Genomic DNA, 15502 nt, shown 5'->3' on the forward strand with positions numbered 1-15502 from the left:
CCTATCCACACCCCCACCCCCTGACAGACCCCCCCCAGGACTCCCACACCTATTCAACCCCCCCTGTTCTCTGTCCCCTGACTGCCCCCCAGGACCCTCTGCCCCTTTTATCCAACCCCCCCACTCCCTACCTCCTTACCATGCCGCTCAGAGCAGCAGGAGCTTGCAGCCCCGCTGCCCGGCCAGAGCCAGCCATGCCACCTCACTGCCTGGCAGGAGCGGCTGGCCAGAGCGCTGGCGGCGTGGCAAGCTGAGGCTGTGGGGGAGGGGGGACAGCAGGGGAGGGGCTGGGGGCCAGCCTCCCTGGCTGGGAGCTCAAGGGCCGAGCAGGAAGTCCTGTGGGCTGGATGTGGCCCGTGGGCCGTATTTTCCCCACCTCTGGTGTAGGGGTTGGGCAGAGAATGAAAACTTGAGCAGGCAGATCCTCAGCCTCACAAGAACTTTTTATTTCTATTTTTTTATGCTTTCAGAGAGGTTCAATTAAGGTCACTGCTGTCCCATGCCCTAGGGTCACCAGTCAAAATCATCATCCAGTGCTAAATAAAGAGAGGGATGGCTGCTGTCACTATTCTCCTTGCATGTGTCCTGGGAAGCCCTTACCATGTGAAATAATTTGTTGTCTCACTTGTCCTTAGCACATCCCCATAGCAACACTGTTTCTGCCAGAACTGTTTTGCTACCTCCATGCACAGCATTCCTCGTTATAAATGCTTGCACCAGTGCATTCTGGGACTCCTGAAGCATCTATCCCACAGGGCTCAACATAGTCACTGTGCTTTGGCATCCAGTGCTTTTGGCATCCTGTCCCATTTGTGAAGAAAGTGTATATTCAGCTGAACTTAAGCTAACAACCTTCTTCCAGACATTGCAACTACTCGATACAACCCTCATCAGTGACTCAGATATTTTGATAATGGGTTTGACAGACAGACAGACTTGTCAAATGCCTGGGATCGACAGCTGGTGTAAATGCAAGTTACGGTGCAAGTGGTGTTGCAAACTCACAATGTTCATGCTTGTTGCAACATTTCCTCCAAAAGTAGAACAAGCTTCTGCACCTCCAAGAGTTTCACAAATACCTGCGAGAGATGATATGAGATAGCAGGAGATGGGGCCACAGAAAGAAAGAAGCAAGTCAGTTTTTCTCTGTGGGTTTGAAGGTGTGATCCTGAAGAATACTTGTTTACTAAAAGTGTCTAAGTGAAGGACTTCAGTATAAACATCTAAAAACCAAAGTGATCAGCCAGAGGAAGAGATACCATGTGACAGAGCCCACTCTTAAGGATCAGGTCCAGGGAAGGAAGGAATGTGAAAATATTTATAGTAAAATAATATTTTTATTTCCCATTGACAAATATGGGTTTATCAATGTGTCTTAGTATGTCCATTTGATATTGTGGTCTAACAACCTGGGCTCATCTAATGTTTCTTCCACAAGGGGGAAGTATCAGATACACATGCACATACAAATATACAACTTGGCATGCACCACTCAAAAGCTCAGGAGCTGCAAATGGTAAAAGTGGATTTGGGATTTAAAATTTGTCACTGGTAGTATATTTTCTTGATTCCCACAACCTTGCGGCCTCTCTTTTCCTATAAACAAATGGAATTAGTTTTTCTTACAAGCCACCAATGAGTCCTTTTATGTATGTGCTGGAAATGGACAGGTATGAGAATGACACGCAAACATTCTGCAACAATCTGGACGCTGGAATGTAAAAATATGACTTGGCATGTAGAATAACCACAGCTGGTGTGTGTTAATCCTTTAGAGAGTGCCTCCTGGGTAGGAGTTATGATAGCTTGGGTAACCTAATGTTCATTTGCATCAGGATGATTATTATTCTGCGTGCATTTTAACCACCGTACAAGCACCTGGAGGTAGGGAAATACCCTGTATGTCTAAACTGAAATAAATAAAATAACACAGTTCTTAACTCTCTTCTGCTGTTGATTCTCACATTGCTGTAAAAATGGGCCAGCACCTGCAAACTGCTGTTGTTCCATTATCACTGCTTATGGTGGTCTCCAGACTTGGCAACTTGCTTCCTACTACCAGGCAGAAATGAGACTGATAAACAAAATGGCATCAGGATAGTTCTGCTAATAGACCATGGCTGTCAGCTGCTGGGTTACTGATTTTGAGTTACGTGTTGCAGTCTGTGAGGCAGACAAACTATATGTTTTTTAAGAGAGTCCAGTGCCCACTCCTGTCCCTAGTGGTTTTGCACAGTGGAGACAAGCAAGACAAACAGCTCTGGGTAGAAGGAGCCCTGCATGTCTGACAGAGCACAAACAGTGCTTGTGGAGCAGGATGACCCCTGTAGTGGCTGGCACACCGGGGACTTTGCTTGTGTTTTTAGTATTCACAAGGAGGAGGTAAACAATTCAAGGCTTATTCTGGAACCATGCCAGAACAGATTTATAAAAGGTAAAAAGCAGCGACACCAGGGCATGCTGGGAGACTGAATGATGACGCTGCAGCTGTGTGCTGACAGTACTCAGTAGATTCGGTTTTGAAAGATCCACATGAGGAGTAAGGTACATGAGGACCTTGGACACACACAGAGAACTGCTGCTCTGCCTGAGATGAGCTGAGCTGAAACTCCCCATTGCAAATACAGTGCAGAACGCATGTACCTTTGTCAAGAGGTTCATCACTGTGCTTCTCCAGAAAGGACACCCAGAGGGCTTTTGGGGTCGCTGAGTCAGATGGCTCACTTGGCAGATCCTGAGCTTGAATACTAATGTCAACTCACTCCCCCGCAGACACACACTCCACCCCTTCTCTAATAGTCACACATACATACAGGAAGTGAAAGGCTGTTGTGACTCAGGACTGCGTAGGAGGGAGACCTCATTTTCCTCCAGGCTTGAGTTCTAATATGCATATCACTACTAGTGAGGTGAATCTTTACTGGATGCTTTAATTCCCTGTATATTGACTGGGTAAATCACGGAAATGAAAATAACCACCATGAACTGGGTGCGCTGTGGGCTATTAGGGGTAGTTAGCTATTAGAGATGGAGGAACTATTTACACTTAAACTTGTATTTACCCACACGGATCAATATTCACAAAATAAGCTCGTTTTCAGCCCTGGATATAGATATGCACCGTCTTATCCATACACTATCTCAAGAGTAATCTTTTGAACAAACAGCACTTCCCAATTAGTTCCAAGTGCATTTCCATACACAATTGTAAGAGCCCCTCCACCGGCACTTACTGAAAGGGATGGGTTGCCCTCATCTTCCACGGTGACAACCAGCTGGTAGAACCTCTGCTGCTCACGGTCTGGAGGGGACGGGCGGGTGGCGATTTCCCCAGTGACTCGATCCATGCGGAAGATGAGATCTTCATTCCCCTGGGTGATGTAGTAGGAAAGGACGCTGTTGAGCCCAACGTCCCTGTCGGTTGCTTGCACCTGAGCCACAGCGGTGCCTCCACCAACATTCTGGAGATCCATGGGTGGAAAGAGAACGGAAAGAAAGAAAAGTCAGCTTCTGGCACGGACTCATCTGAACAAAAAGGTTCACAGTGAAACAGCTCTCAGCAGTACCCTCCAACACAGTGAATGGGGGAAGGCTCCTCCAGCATTTTCATTATAAATCTCCAGGTACCTAAGCTGTACAGCTCTATGCTAGGTGAAAACTTGACAGAGAGTTGGCTTGAGGGAAATTGGACAATGTTCTCAATATTTTTCCATGGCACCTACCAGGCCTGGAGATCAAAGCTCTCTGGGGAAGATAGAGCATGAATAGGTGAAGTACAGTTCTCCCTACACCACTCTTGCCTATGTGCTTCACCCTCAATTTGCAAGGATTATCTCTAGGGCTGAAATATTAGTTCAGTTACCAGATCAATCCAGGAATGCTGCGGAGGCATGCCAGCTAAGGTGATAATTACTTTACTGCCATTCGTGATTGTGGTTTTTCCAGCGTAGACACCATTGTCTTAGGAAGTGAGACCACGACTACCAGCTCATTTCACACAGGCCTGAAGAGCTGTCAGATGGAAACCACGTTTTGCCACTATCTGTTCAGCTGAGCGTTAAACCACTGAGCTGGCAGGGAAAGGCTTAGTACCTTGTTACAAATCCTCACCTTTGTACCACTCTAACTAAAAAATAACTTTTAAAATGAAATTTCACATGGTGTCATTTCATAGCTTGAGCCATTTACAAAACAAACCAGCCTATAAGGACAGTGCCCAGGGGCCTGCCCACGCGCATCCCACTAATACACAGAATAGCTTCAGTTGGCTGGAATAGCGCTGAATGCATTTTGCTCTGGCCCATGCCTGCTCTGAAGCTATGTGCAGCTGAACAGATGTTGAGCCTGTTGTCAGCAAGGGGTAAGTCTTCTAGGGTAGCTCAAGCCAAACAAAAGGCAAAGCCAAGCAGCTGATTTCCCAGGGCCAGTGGCACAAATGATTTCAGATACAAATTAAAGAGAGAAGAGTGTTCAGATAAACTATTACGTTTAATTCAAAGCTATCAATCCTATACAACATGCAGATATAACAAGATGTCACAGGCTACACACACATTATTTGTATGTTATTTTCCATAATCACATTAGGATACCCCAGTTCAGGAAACAAGTTTCCTTTCTCCTGCTTGGTGGTGTTTTATTGCTTAATTACCAAACTTTCAGAGACTGTTTCCTAATAGCAATTCATATTCTGGGGAGGCAATTCTCTTTAATTACATGTGATTTTCTGGAAGTTTCATCAGCCTATTAGGTCATTCAGTTTTTCCTGGCAGTTGTATGATGCCACTTAATGAGCGGAACAATGGGTTCAAAACATCCTCCAAAGAATTTCATTTCAAATGAAGTTGTCCATGTCTCTTGTTCAGAGGAATCAGGAACTGGTGTGCTATTTTCTGGAGGAAATTGTTTGAAAACATGGTCCCTCTTGGCAGATCAGCATGGATTTCAGCATACACTGGGACAAGAGTCTGAGAGTCCGATTCCAGGCTAGGGCCAAGCTCAGAATGACACCTGAGAGGGGTGAAGAGGGCTGTGGGCCACCTTTTGCCTCCTGGCTCCTATAGGTGTCTAGGGACTGGACCAGCCCCTGTGGTAAGTTAGAGCCACCCCAGAGATTGCTCTATAATTTATGCTGCCTGCAACGGCTCCCTGTGGAGCTGTCCATTAGCCAAGAACAAGAAGAGTGCATTGTGCTTGGGCCATGCCTCCTCTGATACGTACCTATGCTGAGGACTGCAAGAGAGGTAGCAGAGCCATACAGCTGGCCCTATACTACTGAGGAATCCTACTGATACTAATAATATTCCACAGTGAGACGATCCACTGGCTTCACAGCCCTAGGCTGAATTCCCAGGAAATCACCATACAGCGGGTCCTGTGTGCAGGCATGTTTCATTTGGCAGGAAAGCTGAGACTCTGTTATGTAAGGCAGCAGAACTGCTTACCTCATTAACACTAACATTGTATCCAAAGGGATTCCCAATGATTGGTGGGTTATCGTTGACATCCAGGATATTAACTCTTAGTGTGTGCTCTTTTCTCCGAGGTGGGATTCCGCTATCAGATGCCTGGATCTGCAGTGAAGCATAATGGTAACATCTGGGCAGAAGCTGTTTTTTGGTAAAATCTCGTTGGAAAAAAAAAAAAAGACACCTATAGTGCCACAAAACCAAAAAATATTCCATAAATAGGCACTGCCCAATAGGTCAGATCCAAAATTTAAGTTTTCCATTAAAAAAAAAAAGTTTTAACAAAATCTAAGAGCAATAAAAACAGTGTAACCAATTAAAAAGAAATTGAATTTTTAAAATTATATGATTTTAAGAACTTTTCTTCCATTGCACCAACAAATCTTTGCAGCTGTCTCTATTTAGCATAAAAAAAAGCACCGAAACACCATTTTCCCCCCTTTAATTCCCCTTTTACATGATGGTGCTCCTTAAAATACTTGGAGGACCACCTTGTAAGGCTATCAAATGTGTCTATATATTTTTGTTTCTAATGTACAGCCCTCTCTAGCTAGCTCCGGGCAGAGGAACCATGGCTATCACCTGGGGAAAGGATGAGAGAACAAACACGTGACAGATGTCATTTCTTAATGCACTGGAAGGCACTCAGATATTGTGATGATATGCGCATTATAAGAACCCATACAAACTAGAATAGAATGTTAAAATTGCTGCTGTGGTACAATTTTGCACCTCTACTTGGAGCGCCAGCTGTTAAAATGCTGAGCTGTAAATCACTATATAATATTACAAACCAGCCAATTTTGTGACAATCAAAATATATGCTGTACCACCATCTATTCAGCAATGCACAGCATTGTGTCATTACGCTTACATACATCACACACACACACAGATGTGCAATACTTTGCATGAAATAAGCAGCACATATAGGGAAACTATAGTATTTTTTGGCGTGGAAAATTTTCCAATGATTAGTACAACCAGCCACAAAAGTACCTGCAGCATCACATAAATGACAGTCAGAAACTACAGTTTCAGGCAGTCAAACTTCATCCACTAGAGGCAACATTTGGACCATCTCGATGGGTAATGAGTTTCTGTATCTTGTTCAGTGAATGGTGCATATTGCAGAAAGTGCAGCTAAGATGGTGGAAAACTTCAAGTTACCTTTAAGGTGTAGTGATCCAGCAGTTCTCTATCCAATGGCCTTCCCACAAACACCTCTCCATAGGTATTGTTGGTGGTGCGTATCTCAAAGACGGTACCTATATTTCCTGATGTCAGAGAAAAGGCCACCTGCAAGAAGGAAATAAATAATGGGTAAGTGTGGGGAAGTGAGGAGCAGTGAGGTTAGGGAAGGGCGAAGAAAAGGGAGAGAGAAACAGTCATTACGAAGTGACAAATTCTTATGAAACCTGGCTCCTGCTTGCCCTTGTGCTGAAAATCCAACACAACAGTCTCTCTCAGAGTATTTTGTACCTTGCTGCTGGTTTCGGGTGGAACCAGAAAGAATTCAGAAAAATAGCTCATAGAAACATTAACCAAATGTCTAGTGTCAATCCAGGTTCCAGTTCAGATGTTGTGAGTGTTCTCAACTTGAGAAAGTTTTTATGCTATGTGAATTGATTTGCTCATCTCTGCTCTGTTTGACCAAATGTTCCAGGTTTCTGCATAACTGAGGCTGTCACTGAGGCACACAGACACAGGACCAAATTGATATTATTAGATAATGATCATAATAAATACTATATTTATTAGCAGTAGCACCCAGTGTATGCTACATGCTTTCCAAACACTAAAGAAAGATAGTCACTCCTTGGAAGACCTCAGTTGCAGGAAAGGAACTCTCTGACTTCAATAGGCTTAGAATGTGGTAAATGTGAAGTAACATCTGAATTCAGCAGTGTTACTCTGGAAATACACTGCTAAGGATTAGGCCGGGGTAGGCAACCTCTGGCACGGATGCCGAAGGCGGCACGCAAGCTGATTTTCAGCAGCACTCACACTGCCCAGGTCGTGGCCACCGGTCTGGGCGGCTCTGCATTTTAATTTAATTTTAAATGAAGCGTCTTAAACATTTTAAAAACCTTATTTAATTTACATACAACAATAGTTTAGTTAGATATTATAGACTTATAGAAAGAGACCTTCTAAAAATCTTAAATCTATTACTGGCACCTGAAACCTTAAATTAGAATAAATAAATGAAGACTTGGCACTGCACTTGTGAAAGGTTGCCGACTCCTGGATTAGGCTGATTAATTCTGAGTAAGAAACTCACTGTAATCTCACAGCATCTAATTAATTCTTCCAGCAGATTAAGGAAGTAACAAAGTGGCCAGAGTTTCCTGTTTTAATCTGGACAGAAATCCCCTGCTGTCCATTGTGACGGTAAAAAAACATATTCCACTCCCCACCTCCCCAAATTTTCAGGCCCACTGTTGCACATGGCAGCTGTCACAGCATCTTGGTTCTGAAAGGAACGCTTAATATGTCCTTCCTCTGACACCCTTCACAGTCACCAAAGCAGCCCTTACCGTTAGTGTTTTTGGCACTATCCATCCCACACTAAAGAGCAGCTCCATTGCCAAAGATTATGGTGTTCGCATTCATAAGGATCAGAGTTCAGAACCCTGATCTTAGAGACCCAGAGTAGGGAGTAGCTGAAAAGGAGCTTGCTGAGGAGGTTCTAGAGAAATCTGGCTTGAGAAACACTAAGGGGGCCTTGTAGGATTGCCATAAAAAGGTTTTGCTCTTTGGGAATATGTGCAAGGTGTGCAGGAAGCAGACCTGCTGAGGTATAAATTAGGAACTCCATCCTCCTCCTTTCTTCATGAAGCTTGTTCCACTGTTGGGCCTGAATCATTGTCAAAGCATGTATCTGAATTCAGGAGTTCCTATCTGTCAGTCACGTGCTCAGACCAATAGCTCACAGTGCCTCCTAGCTTGAATGGAAATATTCCCTCATAAATTGGAATAAGCAAAATCTGCCTCCTCCATCCTACTCGCTCACCCATCTTCCTTTCTGTAGGTCCCAGTATAGTTTGTAGCTGCATAAGCATTGGTACCTGCCCGTTGCTTCCTGCATCTGGGTCTCTGGCCAAGACTACAGCAATTCGTCTCCCAATGGCACTGTTCTCTGCTACGCTCACCGCAGAATCAGAGGTGATGTCAAACTGTGGGCTGTTGTCATTCTCATCCAGAACGGTGATTGTTACCTGTTGAACGTGAGTGCAGAGATTAACAAGAGGCTTTATCAGGAGCATGGCACTTGATAATTTTCCTGAAGGCAAGCGTGCTGGATGGGATAGCCTTTCGGGTGAAACTAAGATATGTGTAGAGTATCTTAAAGATCATAAACTGGCATTCCAGTGTTGCCTTCCAATCCCATTGGATTAAATCTCACCAGGTGTGCTGACAATGTCAGAAGAACCATACAGGCCCTGCTGAGTGGCTGGGGATTCCCTTTTCACAATCTGTGGCATGCAGTTAGTGTTAAGTGCATTTGAGAGCTCCTGGAAGGGAGGGACAGATGCACTGACAGCAGGCCCTAAATCCTTCCTCACTTGGTGCTGCTGATGGATCTCAAGCTTGACTCACTGAGTGGGCTGGTGCAGTTCAGAGACTCACCTGAGAAGGGATTAACAACTGTGACAACATTACTGTTGTTTAATAACATAATATAAGGAGATATACGTATCTCATAGAACTGGAAGGGACCTTGAAAGGTCATCAAGTCCAGTCCTCTGCCTTCACTAGCAGGACCAAGTACTGTCCCTCACGTTTTTTTTTTTTTGGTGTGTGTGCGCCCCAGATCCCTAAATAGCCCCCTCAAGGACTGAACTCACAACCCTGGGTTTAACAAGCCAATGCTCAAACCACTGAGCTATCCCTCCCATTAGGGATAAGGATGGACCCATGATGCTCATTTTACTTTTTGAGTCCAAGGTTTCAAGTGTTGAAAAGCTGCTGTACTGACTCCTCCAAACTTATTGAAGATGTCTAATTCAAACAGGAATTAACTGAGGGAAGTCCTATGGCCTGTGTTATACTGGAGGTCAAATTAGATGATTATGCTGGTCCCTTCTGGCCTTATAACCTATAATGCATGAATCTTCTGCATATGCATGTAAGGTAGACAAGGGAGGGGTGAAGGCTGGCGTGATAGGGGGAAGATAGGGTGACACTTGAGGGGGTCCCCTCCACTCAGCACTCTCAGTTTTAACTGGCTAATTAGAAATTGTATAGACCCATCCCGGAAAGGGATGCTCTCCTAGTATTGTGCAGGCCCAGGCCTTTGCTGTTAAACTCAAAAGAATTCATAGGCCTTGTCTACACACAAGCTTGCCCTAGTTTATTTTGATTTCATTTACACTGGGAAGGATTTTATATAGACTAAATCGATACAGGCCATCTATAAGCTGGTCTGAGTGTTCACACAGAAGTTTGCATCCATTTAACTAAACTGCTGCAACCTGGGCAAGTTTTGGGTGTGAACAAGCCCAGAGTTTCCTTCCTGGGATGATGGATACATTTCTCCCCAGTTAGAGGGGATGATACTCTGGTCCACACAAGATGATTCACAACTCTATGTACAGATGGGTTCCATGCCTAAGCTACAATCTGTGTATCATTCAGCTATGTCAGGTAAACAGCAATGCAGAGAGACAGGAGGGATGGATACAGAGAAACCTAATACACAAAGCTCCATAAATAAAATCAGTTGTGATTCAGCATTCATATTTATAAATGCAGCACTAAGACGCAACAGTAGTAGTAACATCAGCACATTGGCAGGAAAGAGAAGTGTTAGATAGAGATGTTGCTCAGCAACTCAAAAAGGAGACAAGCATCTCCCTCTTCTGTGACTAGTCAGAGGAAACACTGTCGTCATGTTCAAAATTAAAAACTTATACGCTATACATAATGGGAGAGAAAGAGAGGAAGAACATTTTTGTTCTTGAGGCTCTATTTATGGGTGCTAACAGTCCCCAGGTGCAGAGCTAGTCAATGTGATCACGTCCTGGAGGAAACCTGTGGGTTTTTTTGAGTTTGGGTGACTGTTATTGTTATAGCTAAAAAAGGCAGGAGAGCAGAAAACCCAGTCGGCTCAAGAAGAAAATCTACAGCTGCTGAAGCAAGCTCCTACTATAGAAGGGAGGGTATGTTTCTTGGAAGCTGGCTTACCTTCTTTCCAGACCCTTTAGTAAACTTAGCCCACCTTCCTTGTACACCGACTTGGATGGCCACAGAGGGGCCAGATGCTCAGCTGGTAGAAATCAGTAGAGTTCCTGGATTTCAATTCAGCTATGCTGATTTATGCCAGCTGAGAATCTGGCCCCAGATGTGCTTTTTAAAATACTCCACAAAAAACCCAGGTGAAGTGAATACAAAGACTGTGTTGCTGAGTACTCATGAGTCAGGAGACAGCAAAGTTGAGGCTGCAAGCGGGGGGTGGAGGAAGAGTAAAGAGGGTTTGAAGAGCCTCCCCCACCCTCTGCACAGAGGCCAGGATTGATCATAGTCCTTGAATTCGCAAAGCACAAGGACTGGGGAACCCTAGTATCAGCAGCAGCACTAGAAACCTCACAGGAGTGGAGACGAAAGCGCCAAGGCTCTAACTCCCCTTCACCCCAGCCCTGGCGAGTGGAGCTGGGCAGGGGCATTCGGGAGTACATGCTGTACCTGTTAAAGGATACAGTAGATGCTACCACTCTGGGTGGTGCCCAGTTCTCCTGCAGCTGTCCTCTATTCAGAACCAACATAAGTTTTGTACAGCTACCTATGCAGTGACTATCAAAGAGGAAGGCAGACAGGAGGAAGGAAGGGAGGCATTAAACTAGGAACAAACACTCTTACCTTCTGTTGGAGGGAAGCAGAATGGGAAAGAAAAAGAAAAAAATACAGTTAACAGATCTTTCCCATCCCTTTTAAAAACATGGCATGAGCTAAGTGCTTTAGAAAGGTGAGGGAAGGGGTGGTTGGTGGAACCAGAACAGTGCAGGCAGGTGCTGTGCAAACTTCCCCTCCATAGCTTTGCCAGTGCACTTTAATCCACGCCCAGAGCACCCAATTGCTATTCCAGCTTGGAGCATCTCCTGAGCAGGGACTGCCAGGCAGATTGCGCTGTGCAAGGTTCCTTTTTGTTGAGCAGCTTTGTGATGTGGAGGCAGAACCCCCGAGGGGAAAGGTAAACACTTCTAACAAAATTCAGATTATTTTATCATTGTGAACTCCCTCCCACCCAAACACTTTCTGCAAGCCAATCAACATTCTATGGGTAATTCGCTTCACCCCACTCCTGGCCACTTGCTCCAAAACCTCAATCTTCGGACTACAGAATTAATCCAGAAATTACCATGAGAGAGTCTAGAGAGAAAAGAAGCTGACGCCCTGACTGCTGGAGGCCAGTATCAATTGCCTGAGCAGACATCATTTTTAAAGCCAACAAATGTACCAAAATTCAAGCTATTGGAGTCCTGTAAACCACAGCATATGATCCTCAAATGATATTCAGTGTCTGATTTAAAACAAAAAAAGAAAATTAGGAGTTAAAATCTCTAGGTCAGATCCTCAGCTGGTGAAAATCAGCATAACTCCATTACCTTCACACCAAGGACCTGACCTGTAGATCCAATCCTTAGCTGACCTTTTGTGCTAGGCGTTGTAGGATATATGACCTACAAGTTGCCTGCAGATCATAAATCTTTGCAACCCCAAGGACAGTGGGGGTATTCAGGAAGGAGTGTTAACTACACAATTACACTATCAAATATTTTAGACCCCAAATTTTACCTACCTGAAAACTGTTTTAATTTGGTGAGTAATCTCCTCCAAACTCTAAATAGTTCCTTTTTTGAAAAGCCTAGCACTCTGTTATGTAGAAATTAAACCACCACATCCCATGTTTATGTACATGACCCTATAATACGGGGCTCTTGCACTCACTGATTTTCTGGAGGGCTTGGCAAGAGTCTAGTGCTTAGTTTAAGAGTGGGTTCAAGACCTTATGCCTAGAACCCAACCAAGAGACCTCACGGAGGTTATTCAAGGAAACTTCAGGTTAACAATCACCTCATCATATAGCCCATGAGTTAGCAGTTCAGGAGATAGCACTGCAGAGACCTGCCAGGGAGAGAGAGAGGAAGGCATGTGCAAAGAGAAAAGGGGGAAAAAAAGGGGGAAACTCTTGGAAGCGTGGTGAGCACCATGATGGCATGGTGGAGACCCCAATTAAGGCGGTGTGTGGGCATGATGCTGCCATGGCAGAACCCCAAGTCTTAGCACTGTTAGAAGAGGGGCAAAACCACAAAATGATTCATGTTTAGCAGAAAATGAACATCTGAAAGTACCTGGGTGGATACAGACCAGGCACATTGCAGTGGGGATTCACCTGGCCCTTGGGGAAGGAGAGAGGTGAGATTGTGAGTTGCAAAACTATTAGAACACTAGCTCCTTAGGGAGCTGTAGTTGCAAGCCTCTGAGGAGGCCACTGTAGTCTGTTCTCCCAGCAGAACAGCTGCACCCTGGGGAGGTGGATAAAGATTAAGCAGGTTAGAAGTAAGAAACAAAAGGCAATCCTTCAAAAGGAGAGGTGAGTGATGGTTGGCTGGGCTACTCCTTCCCAAACAAGAGAAATAAAAGGATTTTCTCATCGTGCGTCAGCTCGTTTGGCTTGTACCAAGTCTAGGATAAAGGACTACTGCGAAAACAGCTAAAATCCACTCACCACAGTAGAGTCAACCTTTGGTCCCCCATCATCTGCCACTACTGTTAAAGTGTAGAAATCTCCCTTCTCTCGATCCACCTGGCCTTTGACTGTGATGACACCCTACAGGGGACAAACAACCAAGATTGTGAATACCTATGTTGTGCTTACTGCTCAAGCACCTAAAGCCTCGGCCGGACTGGCCATTGTTAGCTACGTACAGTGATTCCATTGATCTTGAACAGGGACAGTGCCTGAGCATTGGTGTTGGGATCAAACTTGTAGGTGATCTGGTTCAGGTTGTCAATGGAGCGTGCCAGGACGCGCAGCACCTCTGAGCCTGTGGGGATGTTTTCTGTGATCACTGCCTCATAGGTGAGGTTTGAGAACTGCACAGCCTCATCCAGTTCATTCAACAGGCTGACATAGACACTGCAGAAACCTTGGTTGTTGGGGGGTGCCTGGTCTGTGGCAGAGACATTAATCAGGTAACTGGTTTTTGTCTCATAGTCCAGGTAGTCGATGGTGGTGATGAGGCCAGTGCTCTCATCAATTTCAAACTTCCCCTCAGAGCCAGACAGGATTTTATAATTCACTAGACCTCCATTCCCTGGGAGAGGAACAAATGATCAGAGTTAGACTGGACTTCACAGAGAAGCAGACAAGATCACAGGACCCCTAACTTTGCCCAGCAGTCGACTCGCTGAAAGCCTGAGGGGTGCCCCTAATCTACTTAAAATGGAAGAGGTTACAGATATTCTTATATCTAATATGGAGGTGAAGCCCGAGTCCCAGAATGTAATGTTCCATCTTAATTTGAGTTAGCTGAAGCACTTTAAGCCAAGACAGGTTAACCCCCCACACAGCACAGCTGGTTTTATCATTTCTTTTACTATTTTAGTGATTTTTCCTCTACACTGTCCAAAGGTACTAATGAGATGGTATGACAGACCTCCTCCCTTCCCTGAGAAGGCTTGGGACAAAGCAATGACTAAATGTCCATCTATCAATGGACTGGCCTCTGCTGTCTGGAGTAAAAGAACCTCAAATCAGAGGAACTGGACAGGTCAGCTGCAGGCTTAAGCCTCCCTAAGCACTCTCTGTTATTTCAGGCACTAATCTGCATCCTTCGCACTCCCATACCAAAAGTGGGGAAGGAGAGGCAAGAATTCACTCACACAACCAGAGACAGATGGTGTGATCCCACAAGAGGCTGGGGAGCAGTGGTGGCAGATTTTTGCAGCTCACCACAACCTCCTTACCTGTGTCTCGATCTGTTGCCTGGACAACTGCGACAGAAGTTCCAATCCCTGCAGTTTCTCGCAGTCCTAGACGGTTATACTGCCGTTGGGTAAACACAGGCACCTCATCGTTTACATCTTCCACATACACTATCACCTGGGGGAATCCCCAAAACAAACCATTAGTGTACTGCACACTGTCTGGAATTTGTCCTGAAGAAAACAATGAGAAAGAGGCTTCCCTGGCAGAAGGAGCTGCTCTCTTGCATTTCAAGGACTGAGAGCCTCTCCACAGACCAGTACTATTAGAACATAGATACTCCCCCTTCAGTAGACACCACTGGGAGAAGTTACAAGTACAAATCATGACATTCCCCTGTGAGTCCATCTCACATAAGTCCAATAAAAAGAAAAAATATACAGCTGGGAAGTTGATAACAGTAATAAAGTGATTGCCCAATTTTGTGCTTTTTTTGCCAACTTGTCACCACATTTGTAAATTTTGTGAGTTTGCTTTATTTGCTGGGGAGATGGCAATCAGTAGTTCAAAATCCTGGTAGAGCTGATTCAGCCCTGCCTTGTTCTGAGGTAGACACAATTTGAATTCTGTGCACTTTACTGTGTGAGTGTCATTGGGACAAGACCTTAAAAAGTGAGATCTTGTTTGTGCCACATAGGCATTAATGATTCTGTGTTAAATTTTGTAAGTGTTGCGGTCCACTTAGCGTTTAGGCCAAAATAGCCTTTCTCCACGAATGGTGTGCTGCAGACTGGCTATCTGCCAGCTTGTTCCTGGCCTCCTCTTCCACAGCTGAAAGGTGTGTTTGTATATAGGCCTCAATCCTATAATTGCATCCACATAGGCAGATTCCTGCATCCATACAGACCTCTGCTGAAGTCAGTGGGTCTGCATACTACAGAGGTTCATCTACACGGATCCAACTGCAGGATTGGGGCCTGGATCATGAAGTTCTTTGGGATCCTTCAAGAAGAATGGAGTTGTACCTATAACAAATATTACTGCTACTGACATTTATTTAAATATGTCACTGGCCAGACACCTGTATTTTCAGACACATCAC

The 15502-nt window shown here is 44.8% G+C and overlaps 1 protein-coding gene across 2 annotated transcripts in view; it reads right to left on the minus strand.

The window, feature by feature from the left end:
* CDH23 (cadherin related 23) overlaps positions 1-15502 on the minus strand; it is a 508967-nt gene that overhangs the window by 108710 nt on the left and 384755 nt on the right. The window contains exons 29-36 of one of the 2 annotated variants that reach the window (XM_075072614.1): positions 14442-14577; positions 13401-13789; positions 13201-13302; positions 11724-11726; positions 8540-8689; positions 6639-6767; positions 5445-5573; positions 3234-3461 (exon numbers count right to left, since the gene is read on the minus strand). In XM_075072614.1, coding sequence (XP_074928715.1) covers positions 3234-3461; positions 5445-5573; positions 6639-6767; positions 8540-8689; positions 11724-11726; positions 13201-13302; positions 13401-13789; positions 14442-14577 — 1266 coding nt within the window. Of the gene's footprint in view, positions 1-3233; positions 3462-5444; positions 5574-6638; positions 6768-8539; positions 8690-11723; positions 11727-13200; positions 13303-13400; positions 13790-14441; positions 14578-15502 lie in introns of those variants that run through there. The other variant, XM_075072613.1, reaches the window with a different exon arrangement.

Source organism: Chelonoidis abingdonii, chromosome 15 (assembly GCF_003597395.2).
Source record: "Chelonoidis abingdonii isolate Lonesome George chromosome 15, CheloAbing_2.0, whole genome shotgun sequence".
NCBI lineage: Eukaryota > Metazoa > Chordata > Testudines > Testudinidae > Chelonoidis > Chelonoidis abingdonii.